This window comes from Plasmodium fragile, assembly GCF_000956335.1.
Source record: "Plasmodium fragile strain nilgiri unplaced genomic scaffold supercont1.4, whole genome shotgun sequence".
Classification (NCBI taxonomy): Eukaryota; Apicomplexa; class Aconoidasida; order Haemosporida; family Plasmodiidae; genus Plasmodium; species Plasmodium fragile.
Window position 1 is genome coordinate 271,062 of NW_012192584.1, and position 12,327 is coordinate 283,388.

Sequence of the window (12,327 nt, forward strand, 5' to 3'; positions counted from 1 at the left end):
TTTTTTTTTTTTTTTTTTTTTTTTTTTTTTTTGGGGAACAGCTGCATTGTCCCTCTCTTCCATTTGTGCGTTTTGCGCGACTAAGCGATTTGTACCTTTTTCGCGACGAACCTGTTTTGTGCGATCTGCTTTATTTTGTACAATAGCTTGGATGGGACATGACCATTTTTTTTTTTTTTTTTTGTTTTTGTTTGAGCCTCGGCGATACTTATCCAATCAAGTGGGGTGCTCTCGCGTGTACTCACATACGTATGATCGTTTTTGTGTGGGGGCATACACCTATACACGTACACGATTTCACCCCTGCGCAATATTACCTGCCCACTTCCTACCCACGCCTATGTGTGCGTAGGGTCCAAGCCCACGAACCTCCCCATAATATACGAAGAAGAGAATCCATTTATGAGTATCACTGTAGCATAGGAAGATCATATAATGTTCGCTCCTCATAAGAGCCAGGAGATTAGTCACATCTACGAACGAAACAATGAAGCGACACTCTATATAGGTAGGATGTCGGGGGAGCCAATTGCCCCGTGTACATTTCCTCACATGTGCATTCACTCACATATGTATGTATATGCATTTTTTCATGTGTACAACTGTGTCTCTGTCCCCACCCCTACGGCTGCAGCCAACTTAGACGCCCAAGTGGACGAAGAAATTCTGTGCGAGCTTTTTATGCAATGCGGTAACGTCAAGAATGTGCACATTCCGCGGGACAAGATCAATGGGTTACACGCAGGTAAGGGGATGCATTCCTGCGGTGGAGCGTTCACCGTGTTGCTACGTCACCCGTTGCTGGTTCACCCGTTGCTACGCCCCCGTGCTGCTGCTTGACCCATTCGTGCGTCACCCGTTCCTCCTTCAGGCTATGGCTTCGTCGAGTACGAATACGAGTACGAGTGTGAGTACGCAGGAAAGGTGTTGAACATGACGAAGCTGTTCGGAAAGCCCCTCCGGTGCAACAAGGCTTCGCAAGACAAAAGGTCCTTTGACGTGGGAGCCAACCTATTCATTGGAAACCTAGACGAAGAGGTGGACGAGAAAATGCTGTTTGATATTTTCTCCTCATTTGGGCAAGTGGTAAATGTTAGAATCATTAAAAACGAAGATGATACGTCCAAGGGACACGGCTTCATCTCCTTTGACAACTTCGAGTCCAGTGACATGGCCATTGAAAATATGAACAACCAATTCATATGTAATAAAAAGGTGCATATATCGTATGCTTTTAAAAAAGACTCCAAGGGGGAGAGACATGGAACGGCGGCTGAAAGATTCATTGCGGCTAATAAGGCTCTAAGTTTGTACTCAGGAAATGAAAACTCTAATCATGTAATGCCCTTTAATTCATCTAATGCAGATAATATAACAAATACCAAGCGTGGAAAAAATAATGCCTCGCTAAATGGGGACAACAATCCATTTGTACGACCACCCTTAACTTCCTCAAATGCTATCAACCCCCCCTCAAGCGATTCCCTACCGCCGATTATGAATTCGTATTTTCCGGGCAACGTACCTCCCCCTATGGCGTCTAGTTTTACACACCAACCCATGAACATGCATAGCGGCATGCGCCCCAATGGCCCCTTCATGATGCCCCAGAAGATGGGCAACCGGATGATGGGAAATATGCCCCCAAACGTGCCCATGAATATGCCTCCAAATATGCCTCCAAATATGCCTCCAAATATGCCCCCAAATATGCCCCCAAATATGCCTCCAAATATGCCCCCACATATGCCCCCACATATGCCTCTCAATATGCCGCCCAACATACCCATGAATATGCCTCTGAATATGCCACCCAATATGAACGCCCCTCCCAACATGCCGATGAACATGCCGCTGGGCATGCCCCCCAGTTTTCCACCCAACTTTCCCCCAAATTTCCCTCCATCCTTTTCTCCAAATTTCCCACACAACATGCCAACCAACTTCCCACCCAATTTTCCCCCCAATTTTCCGCCCATCCCCCCGGCCGGCATACAACTGAGCGGATCCTTGAACGCATCGTCAACTGCGGAACCGAGTCAGAGTGGCCCAAGTGACCAAAATGAAGTCGCGGGCAGTTAGCCGTGGGAGGGATCAGCGTCAAGAGGTTTTTCATATTCTGACCCCCGCAGACCGGAGCACCCATCCTATAACTGTGCTTGTACGGTGCGTTTTTATAATACGTTTTTATAATGCGCTTTTACAATGCGTTTTTGTAATGCGTTTTTGTAATGCGTTTTTGTAATGTATTTTTTTTTTGCCATGTTTGCAAAAGAGATAGGGACGTACAGGCGCGCGCTTCTCTTGCACCTCCATTTGAAAAGCACATGCGCCTATATAAAACAAGGGAGAATTTTCCCCGTGTTTTTTTTTTTTTTTTTTTTTTTCATACCATTATGCGCATTTTGCCCCTTTTAAACGACCTCCACTACTCCCCAAATTGTAGTTACTTTATCTGTTCATTTATTCTGCTACTCATTTTGTTCCCCTCATTTTTTAACCAAGCGAATTATACCACATAAATTTTAAAAAGGATGTTTGAATAAAAAAGACCCGTTCAGCAGATGACGGAAGTGTGCTTTTTTCCCTTAGTGGGAACCTGCTAAATCTTCCTTCTACCTTGTGCAGCGCCAATTTCACCCCAACCCCGCGGGGAGTGGAAGGAAGGCATGGCCAAAATTTAATCTCCTTCCGCCTACTGCCTCTTGCGGCGACGTAGCCCTTTTTACAGGCGGAAAAACAGATTGTGCGCTAAGAAATACAACCATTTTTTTTTTTTTAAAAAAGGAAAAAGCACCACGCGGAAAATGTCATAGGGAGATACCCCAAGTAACTGTGCAAATGAAACATTGAATGGGAAGGAAAAAAAAAAATAAACATACGCCAGGTGGAGCAACTCCGCTCCCCTAAAAATACACTGCTCGCTGCACGCTTGCATTTCGCATTTCGCATTTCGCATTCCGCATTGTGGGTGGAACTGAAGTAGCCTTCGAATGAGGGCGCAGTGTTAGCAAAAGCAGCGGGGCCAAGCCCATGCAGGTGACGCAGGTCATCCACGACATACACTGCTGGTAAAACTCTGTCGGAATGCCTCGAAGAGAACCATCTCAATGGGAGCAAAACTGTACGCGGAACAGTAAAGCGATTTGAGTACCGCCTTTACTATTTGTACGGTGCAACGCTCTACCGGGTGTACCCCCAAATCCCCGCTTGATCGAATGGGTTGACGCGCAGGTGAGAAGGGGCAGGAGTACTTCGAACGATCCCATCCCTGAAGAGCAAAATGATCGCCCGAAAGAGAATAACCAAGCGCAGGGGGAGGAGGAACCTCTTCCAATTGTACCTGAGCATGCGGGAGGAGAAATGTCAGAAGGAGGTAGGCCAGGACGATGCTTATGGGGAGCCTCCCCATGGGATTCACTCAAACCACCAAGGTGGTGCACACCCAAGCGAACAACCTCACATTATGCATATAGAGAAGCAGGTCAAAATGAAGCTGGAGGAACAGTCTAGCTTACTCTCCATCAAGGGAATTGACAGAGTGGATGTCCAACAGAAAAAAGGAAAACATTCAATCATTTGTATTCACTACATAAAAAACATGTGTATGAAGAATTTGTTTTGTAATTATTTACACCAACTTATATATGCAAAAATACCAGCCTGTAAAAATTTCCTCAAAAATAATTATTGCGCCGACAAGGTACGCGGATCCTGTATGTTCCGACATACCCAGGACAATGTCAACCCTGGAGGCTTTTCAGAGAATAAAGATGAGCACCTGGATGATGTATTGAAGTTATTACATGATAAAAATATTTGTGTGAATTATTTGCTTGGCTTTTGTAACTTGGGTTACAATTGCAAGAGGGTGCACAAGGGCAAAGGAAGGAAATTCGTTAACCTTATAAGTATTCTACCCAAGTTTTACCTCGATCACATTTTAATAAATCAGCGCGTGTATGCCCACTTATACACCAATCAGAGGAAGCTTTCCTCCGATATGAGCAAATTGAAAGACGCCTTGATTGTTCTTAGTGGGGAGAAGTATCAGGAGAAGGTGGCCGTGTCTGCCAATTCAAACAGTCTTAAAAATGATAAGGAAAACTTCCAAACGGATGACACATCTGTGAGGAATCTCGACTACCACCAGCGTGGAGTCAACAGTGATATGCATCGCCACCTTGGGGGAGATTCATCCCTCCAAAGAGATAATGCTTCCAATGCACAGAGCAATAGTAGGTACTACCCCTTCAAAGTGGGGACCAGCAGCGGAGGTACTAACAACTTTGATGATTTTGTCCACCCTGCTGACCACATCACAATGGCTAGTCGAGATAGCGAAAAGGGATTCACACACAACAGAGCCGGTACCAATGCAGCAGAGATGAGGAGTCAAGAAAATCTGATGACCATCCCCAACATATACGATATAAACAATGAAATAGTACCAAGTGAAAAAATAAAAATTTTTATAATCAAGTGTAATCAAATGTCAAACTTGTACTTATCCATTTTGTATGGAGTATGGGCCACGGGAAAAAACAACACCAGGAAATTTAGCACCCTGTTTAAGGAAAATTACACTGTTGTGTTCCTTTTCTCTGTTAATGAAAGTGGAGGGTTTCAAGGGTATGCTAAAATGGTAACTGTACCGATCAAAAATTTATATGAAAATTTATGGGGACCCATAACGAGTAGGTTGGGAGGAAATTTTCGCATCCAGTGGATAAAAATTGCAAAGATTGATTTTGACGCTTTTAAAAATATGAAGAATCCTCTTAACGAGAATTTGCCTCTGAAAAAAAGCAGAGACGGGACTGAATTGCCCCTACATTTGGCCTCCATCATATGCAACAGGATTTATGCTTTACCCAGTGAAGACTTTTTGGCGGGGACCATTTATGAGTACAAGCGCCGGATAAACCATGGCGCCTTTTTTGAGAATTTGCACAAACAGGGTTTGCTCAACAGCAACACCGTGTGGGACATGCGCATATTTATCCTCAACCAGCAGTCCGACTGCGAGCGGATTACCTTCATCGACGGCACGGAGCAGGCCATAGGGTAGGGAGCGGCTGTGGTGTGCGCAGAGATCACAACGCGACGGCGTGGCGACGGAGGAGCGAAAGCGAAGCGAAAGCGGCGCACTCCCCTGGGAGCAAGAGTAAAAAATAACACGCGATAACACAATTTGTCCCTTACGTAGGAAAAAAAAAAAAAAATTGCCTCGTCTGTGTTAGCGGCGCGTGTATTCCCCATTAGCTCAATGCAAATGTAGGGACACTCATAAAAAAAAAAAAAAAAAAAAACACAAAGAAATGCAAAAAACAGCAGTTGTTTCCTTCCGAAGGGGCAAAAAAAAAGAAATACTACTTACATAAAAAAACGAATGCAACTAATGTTGGGTGCACATGTAGGACGGGGCGCCTCAAAAAATAAAAACGGGCAGCCCTCTTTTTCCGTCTTCCTGCTGCAAAAATATTTTGCAATAAGCTGTTTTAACCATTTGTTGTGCTTCATTACACCAAGGCCATAAAAAGCCAGTTGGAAAAAAATTATTTGTCGATTTAATAGAACCCATATTTGAAAAAAAAAAAAAAAGGGAAAGCTCCCAAGTGGTTGTTTAGCAACTTGTAAGTATATCATTATACATTTTTAAATGATAGAAAAAAAAAAAAAAAAAAAAAAAAAAAATTTACCTTTTAAGTGAAAGGATATATAGAGCAGCTTTACAAGTTCTGCAGACGAGGAAACGTGCGTATGTAGCATTTACACGCAAATGCATTTGCGTGTAAGAATTCCCCCTGGTAGCTAGCGAAAACGTATTCTTATGAAAACGACGCCCCTGCGAGCCTTGCTAATTTTAAACAGGTATTGTATCAATTCTGCGCGAGAATTTTGTATGATGCTTTCACCCTTTCACATCCATTTCGAGCTCTGAGTGTTTTTTTTTTTCTTCCACCCCTGCGTACCTCGCAAGGCATCTCCTTTACATGTTCGTGAACCTGACCCCCCTATTGTATAGTAGTATATGTACCATTACGTGCGGCATCTCCCTTTTTTTTTTTGCAAAGAACTGTACTCTCACCTCTTTTACACCCTTTCTCCCCGCGTGACCGCGTGCACGCACATCCCTGCGGAAAATTCTCCACTCCTACATGAACACCCCTGACCCTCCTGTGACTTCGTAATTGCAACGTAGCAACGTAGCAACTTCTTAACTGCTAACCCTCTTAACCGCAAAACGGCATAACTGCTTAACTTCTTAACCGCATAACGTTTTACACCTTGCGTACCTCCCCCCCTCTGTGATACAACATGCGCCAACTCAGCTACTTTCCTTTTTTTTTGTTTTTCGTGCTCCTGAACCCTTCGATAAAATTAACAAGGAGCTTCAGTTTGTACCAAAACTTGGACCACGCGAGTGCCCCCACGTACTTGAAGAAGAAGCCCGACATGTCGTACGACCTCATAGTTATTGGAGGCGGAAGTGGCGGCATGGCCGCGGCGAGACGAGCAGCCAGGTGGGTTCTCAGAGGGAGGCATAGCCCGGATGAAAGAAGTCTGAGGCTTGACTTGCATTTTTATCCACATTATATTCTACATCAAAATGGCCATTTTGCACCTCCATGCACAAGCACACATATACACATACACACACGTACATACACACGAACACACGCACATATACACACCGCAGGAACAAGGCCAAAGTTGCTCTCGTGGAAAAGGCCTACTTGGGAGGAACCTGCGTGAATGTCGGCTGCGTGCCAAAGAAGGTAAGGTGTACGGAAATGAGGAAGAGCCCATTTGCCCCTTGTTTCCGTGGCTTGTTTTCATGTCCCCATTTTTATGTTGCCCCACCAGATAATGTTCAACGCTGCATCCATCCATGACATCCTAGAAAATTCAAGGCACTACGGATTCGACACGCAGTTCAGCTTCAACCTGCCCCTTCTAGTCGAGAGAAGAGACAAATACATCAGGAGATTGAACGACATATATAGGCAGAATTTGAAGAAGGACAATGTGGAATATTTTGAAGGAAAGGCTAGCCTTCTTAGTGAGCATAAAGTGTTAATAAAAAAGGTACGTAAAGGTTGTTATGGTGGGGACAATGTTGATGGAGGAGAAGAAGATGAAGTGATCGAGGGAAAAAACATCCTCATAGCAGTAGGAAATAAACCCATATTTCCAAATGTGAAAGGAATTGAACATACCATTTCTAGTGATGATTTTTTTAAAATAAAAGAAGCCAAGAGGATAGGTATAGTAGGTAGCGGATACATTGCAGTGGAGTTGATTAACGTCACCAGGAGATTAGGTATCGAGTCGTATATATTTGCTAGAGGAAACAGGTTGCTGCGCAAATTTGACGAAACGGTTATTAACGAATTAGAAAATGATATGAAAAAAAATAACATCAACATCATTACTCATGCAAATGTAGAAGAAATAGAAAAGGTAAAGGAAAACAGTTTAACAATTTATTTAGCAGATGGAAGAAAATATGAACACTTCGATTATGTCATTTACTGTGTTGGTCGATCACCAAATACAAAAGACTTAAATTTGCAACAGCTGAATATTGCAACAGAGAAGGACTACATTCTTGTGGATGATAATCAGAGGACAAATGTGAAACACATTTATGCTGTAGGTGATTGTTGCTTGGTGAAAAAAAAACAAGAAATTGAAGACTTGAATTTACTCAAACTTTATAATGAAGAGTCATACTTGAAGAAAAAGGAAAACACTTCTGGGGATGTATTCTTCAATGTGCAGCTGACCCCAGTGGCTATTAATGCAGGAAGGTTACTAGCTGATAGACTTTTCCTTAACAAAACCAGAAACACGAATTATAAATTAATCCCTTCTGTTATCTTTTCTCACCCCCCAATTGGTACCATCGGATATTCAGAGCAAGAAGCCATTGACATATATGGTAAGGAAAATGTGAAAGTTTATGAGTCCAGATTTACAAACTTGTTTTTCTCAGTCTATGACATGGACCCTGCGCAGAAGGAAAAGACTTACCTCAAATTGGTTTGCGTTGGTAAGGAGGAGTTGATTAAAGGGCTTCACATTGTCGGGCTGAATGCGGAAGAAATTATACAAGGCTTTGCCGTCGCCCTGAAGATGAATGCCACCAAGAAGGACTTTGACGAGACCATACCCATACACCCCACGGCAGCGGAGGAATTCGTCACCATGCATCCTTGGATGAAGTGACGCAAGTGACGACGCAAGTGACCTGGCCGCAGCTTGCCCCACCATTTCGTGTGCACGTCCAAACGCTACATCGACTGTGCGCATTTCAAACGTTCCCTCATTTTAACTCGTTAAATGGATCAACCTGCGAGACGGGCAACACTCCACAATAAGTGGCCAGTGTTCTGCCCGCTTCGCCCCGTCACCTACTTTTTTCCATATGGAATAATTTTGAAGAAAAAAAATTTTATTTTTTATTTTATTTTTTTTTTTTTTTTTCCCTTTTGGTTCGACGTAAAAAAAGGGTTTAAAACGCATTTAAAAAAAAGCTGTAAAAATGGCCATACACAAATGTGTGCAGAGAAAAAAAGAAAAAAAGAAAAAAAAAAAAAAAAAAAGGCGGGGCACCCATAAATACGTGCGCGGTGCGCAGTGCGTGGCAAACATTTAGCTACCACGAACACATCATTTTTATCAGCTCCCATGGCACCCCGCTGATGTGCGCGGGCAAAGTCGTTAAGACCTCTTTTTCAAAAAGGGGCGCCCATCCCGAATCTGACCAGGCGCAAAAAGCAGCGGCGTTGCAAAAAGGGGGCTCTTCAAAAAGTCAAAACCTCCACACTTTTGTGTCGTCCCAGTCTCTCTGTCTGTCTCTCTCTCTCCGCTGCATCTCTCACGGCTTTGCATTCTTGTAGTACAAGTAAGACTTGGCAATGGCATGGCTGCACAAATTATTAATGTTATCATTTAGCAAGTTATTACTCATGGTCAGCACGTAAGGGAAAAGCAAAGAGGGTTGTGGGATGCTCTTAAAAATATTCTGCATGTTAATATCATCTTCGTTTGTTTCCTGATTATCGTGTTCAATTTTATTTTTTTCTTTTTCGAGTTTTTTCTTTTCTTGATAAATTTTCTGCGTCTGGAGTTGCTTGAAGACGTCCTTCTTATATTTTATCATTTTGTCCTGTTCCGTTTTTAGCAACTCTAGCGACTTGCAGGTATCGTGGATGTAACTCTCGAGGGAGTCTACTTCCTGTGCATTCAAATAATCCATAGAAGATACAAAATTTTTGTTTTTATTTTTAAGTACCTTCAAAAAGAGGGAACTTATAATGGAGTTTTTTATACGAATGGGTATTTTCTGCAAAATCGTTTTACTGTTCAGTCCTTTCTTCTTCAATTCAACATTCAGGATATCATTAAACTGATTAAATGTCGCATTTTTTATTTGATTTCGAATTTCATATACCACATCCACATCAATTTTGTAAGCAGAAAAAATTAATTTGCCATATTTATCACTAAAGCAAAGGACAAAGGAGTTTTTATTAATTAGGGAACACATCAGGAGTGTGGCCAACACATCCTTCTTCTTAATGTCACACAGGTTAACATAAAATCCAAAGGACGTTGTGTCGAAATTTAGCTCTGTCATAATATTTGTATAATCATCATAGTACGTGTTTACTTCACTTATATATTTTTCTCCTTCTTCTTCAAATTTATTTTTATTAAAATATAACACTAAATTATTTAATAACTCGGTTTGTCTTTGTTTTGCAAGCTGATACTTGTTTGTCATTTTCGAAATTTTGTCTATGCATATATCTTCAATGTTACACACACAAAATGATTGGTTAATTTCTACAACGTTTAATTTTTTTTGCTCATTTTTTTTATTTTTTTTCTTGTCCTTTCCTGTATCTCTTCTTCTTTTATCATCTTCCTCATCATCATCATCGTCCTCCTCATAATCTTCATATTCGTCCTCGTCATCCTCCTCATCGGCGTCATTTTTATTTTTATTACCCAATTTATCGTCTTCGTTATTTCCACTTTTTGCCTTTTTTTTTTTTTTTTTTTTTTTTTTTTTTTTTTTTTCATCATTATTTTTTATGTAATATCCTAACAACTCTCCTCTCAGATCTTTATTTTTGGCTATCTGACTGATGACGCCACTGTTTAACACAATTTCGAAATCATCTCCTTCTGTTGAGCTATCACTATCAATGTCTTTTTCCTCCTTGGCGTTTTCAATTTTTTCCTTCAATTGTTCTAGCTTCTCTGCTTCTGCTTCCTTTTTTTCTTTGGCCTCCGTTTGGGCCCTCATGTGAGGGGGAACGTACTTCATTATGCCCACACGTGTTTGCTCAGAAATGTGTGCACACGATGACCTACTGCGGCTATTGCGCAAAAGGGAAAGGGGGAAGGATTTGCCGTTTGTCTTATGCGTGCGGCAAATATGCAGCCTGCGCCCCAACTGAAGCGATGTGTCAGGTGTTTTCCTTCTGCTCTTTCTCGAAGTACGGGTGAAAGAACCCAGAGCCCACACCCAGGCTTGTCAAAACTGAAATGTGCAAAATATAAAAAAAAAAAGCAACGCAATGCAAAGAAGCGCAGCGCAGTGAAAAGGTAAAAAGGTAAAAAGGTAAAAAAGCAAAACAGAACAATTATAAAACTTATCACGAGATGAGATGGCGAAACAAACTTTTAATTTCTTGTACTCAAAAAAAAAAAAAAAAAAAAAAAAAATGAATTAATGGGATGAAAATTTAATTCAGGCTAACATATCATATGCTTATGCAAACCCCTATGTGCATACGCATCTACATCGGAACATCCGGACGCCAGCACAGGGAGGAGGAAACTATGTACATAACAACGCGTCATGCGTCCACGAACATTAATAGGGCAATGCAAAAATGGGTTGTTTTGGTAGCAGAGGGGCAAGCAAGGGTGTGAATTTTTTTTAAGGGGGGGGGGGAAGAATTTCCGTTCTATGAAACCCTCGGCAAGGGCTGCTAATGCTGTTCTGCTATTGGGTTTACTAATTTAACGCAAATGCAAAAGGATGCGATTAGGCAAAAATGTACCACCAATAAAAGGATGGGAGGAGGAATACGTGAACATAACATAAATACGCTTGGGGGGGTTCGTCAATTTAGGGTATTTCAGCGCTGTTGACACTGCATTTAAACCATGTCACAGTATAAAAGATCGCATGAAAAGAAGGGGAAAAAAAAAAAAAAAAACTCTTAACATGTACGATATATATAATGCCATATATTTATGTTCTTCATTTTATGTAATTGCATATTTGTATTATCTACATATCCCTCTAACATTTTTTTCTTTTTTTGTTTTTTTTTCTTCCGTTTCGCCGTTGAAGATTTACTCTTTTTATGTTGGTAAAAAATGGCCTACGTTGAACGCATGGTTTTTTTTTTGCGTTATACTTTTGCTCATAGGCAGGGAAACATGTATGCAAATGCGTACGCGCATAAATACATAATGTATTGTTACTTATGTACATTTATTTTCCCTTTATGAAGTGCTTAGTGGGAAGGAAAAAAACACGTGAGAAAAAAAATCAAGTCAGAAAAAAAATGTAGTGAAAAAAAAAAAAAATTATAAAAGGAAAAACCGAAATGACAACAAAAGGAGGAATGGAAAAACGGGGGCGTAACAGGATAAAGTAAAAAAAAAAAAAAAACACAGGTTAGTCAGTTTATAGTGTAGCATACAATATGCGCAGTATGCGCAATTGCGGCCGAAGAAAGTGACTCGCGAACAAGCGACACCGGAAGTGGCAAACGGACGCTGCGTGGTTCTTCGTTGGCTGTTTTTTTCTTTGCCGCTGTTCCCTTGGGTAGTGGAAAGCCAGGCACCCGACATGGTATCGTTCACGCAATAAATTTGTGCAGGAAAAAATCAACCACAGGATTGTGAAATCACAAATGGCGGGGGCAGCTGTTCCCCCACGCGCGCGCCACGGCTGGTGGATGGAACACGTATGTATTTATGTATGTACGCACGTATGCGCGTATGCGCCTATGCGCCTATGCGGAGATAGGCCGTCCTTCACACACGCCACGCATGCGTTTTTTCCCCGGCCTCTTCGGCAAATACCCCACCACTGTTAGACTTTCTCTTCTCGTCTCCTCTGTTTTTTTTTTTTTTGTTTTTTTTCTTTTTTAAACTAACCACTTTTTGTCGCATGAAGTTGGGAAATCTACATTCGTTTTCCATCCGTTTGGAAATTATCAATTCTTTTTTTTTTTTTTTTTTTCCTCCGTTTGAAAATAAATGTGGAACAGTTGAAAAGGAAGCGTT

At 41.6% G+C, this 12,327-nt stretch overlaps 4 protein-coding genes across 4 annotated transcripts; 3 read left to right on the forward strand and 1 right to left on the reverse strand.

Annotated features, from left to right (window-relative positions):
* Positions 1 to 435: 435 nt before the first annotated feature.
* On the forward strand, positions 436 to 2,082 carry AK88_00511 (uncharacterized protein; the record flags this gene model as incomplete). Its single annotated transcript, XM_012478162.1, has 3 exons — positions 436 to 508; positions 635 to 745; positions 872 to 2,082. 3 exons carry the CDS (start codon positions 436 to 438, stop codon positions 2,080 to 2,082), a joined length of 1,395 nt encoding a protein of 464 aa, XP_012333585.1.
* A 1,201-nt stretch (positions 2,083 to 3,283) lies between these two features.
* On the forward strand, positions 3,284 to 5,071 carry AK88_00512 (uncharacterized protein; the record flags this gene model as incomplete). Its single annotated transcript, XM_012478163.1, has 1 exon — positions 3,284 to 5,071. The coding sequence occupies one exon, from the start codon at positions 3,284 to 3,286 to the stop codon at positions 5,069 to 5,071; it is 1,788 nt and encodes a 595-aa protein (XP_012333586.1).
* Positions 5,072 to 6,321: 1,250 nt separating this feature from the next.
* Positions 6,322 to 8,235, forward strand: AK88_00513 (glutathione reductase; the record flags this gene model as incomplete). Its single annotated transcript, XM_012478164.1, has 3 exons — positions 6,322 to 6,527; positions 6,704 to 6,782; positions 6,871 to 8,235. 3 exons carry the CDS (start codon positions 6,322 to 6,324, stop codon positions 8,233 to 8,235), a joined length of 1,650 nt encoding a protein of 549 aa, XP_012333587.1.
* A 652-nt stretch (positions 8,236 to 8,887) lies between these two features.
* AK88_00514 (uncharacterized protein) lies at positions 8,888 to 10,345 on the reverse strand (the record flags this gene model as incomplete). Its single annotated transcript, XM_012478165.1, has 1 exon — positions 8,888 to 10,345. The coding sequence occupies one exon, from the start codon at positions 10,343 to 10,345 to the stop codon at positions 8,888 to 8,890; it is 1,458 nt and encodes a 485-aa protein (XP_012333588.1).
* Between the last annotated feature and the right edge of the window lie 1,982 nt (positions 10,346 to 12,327).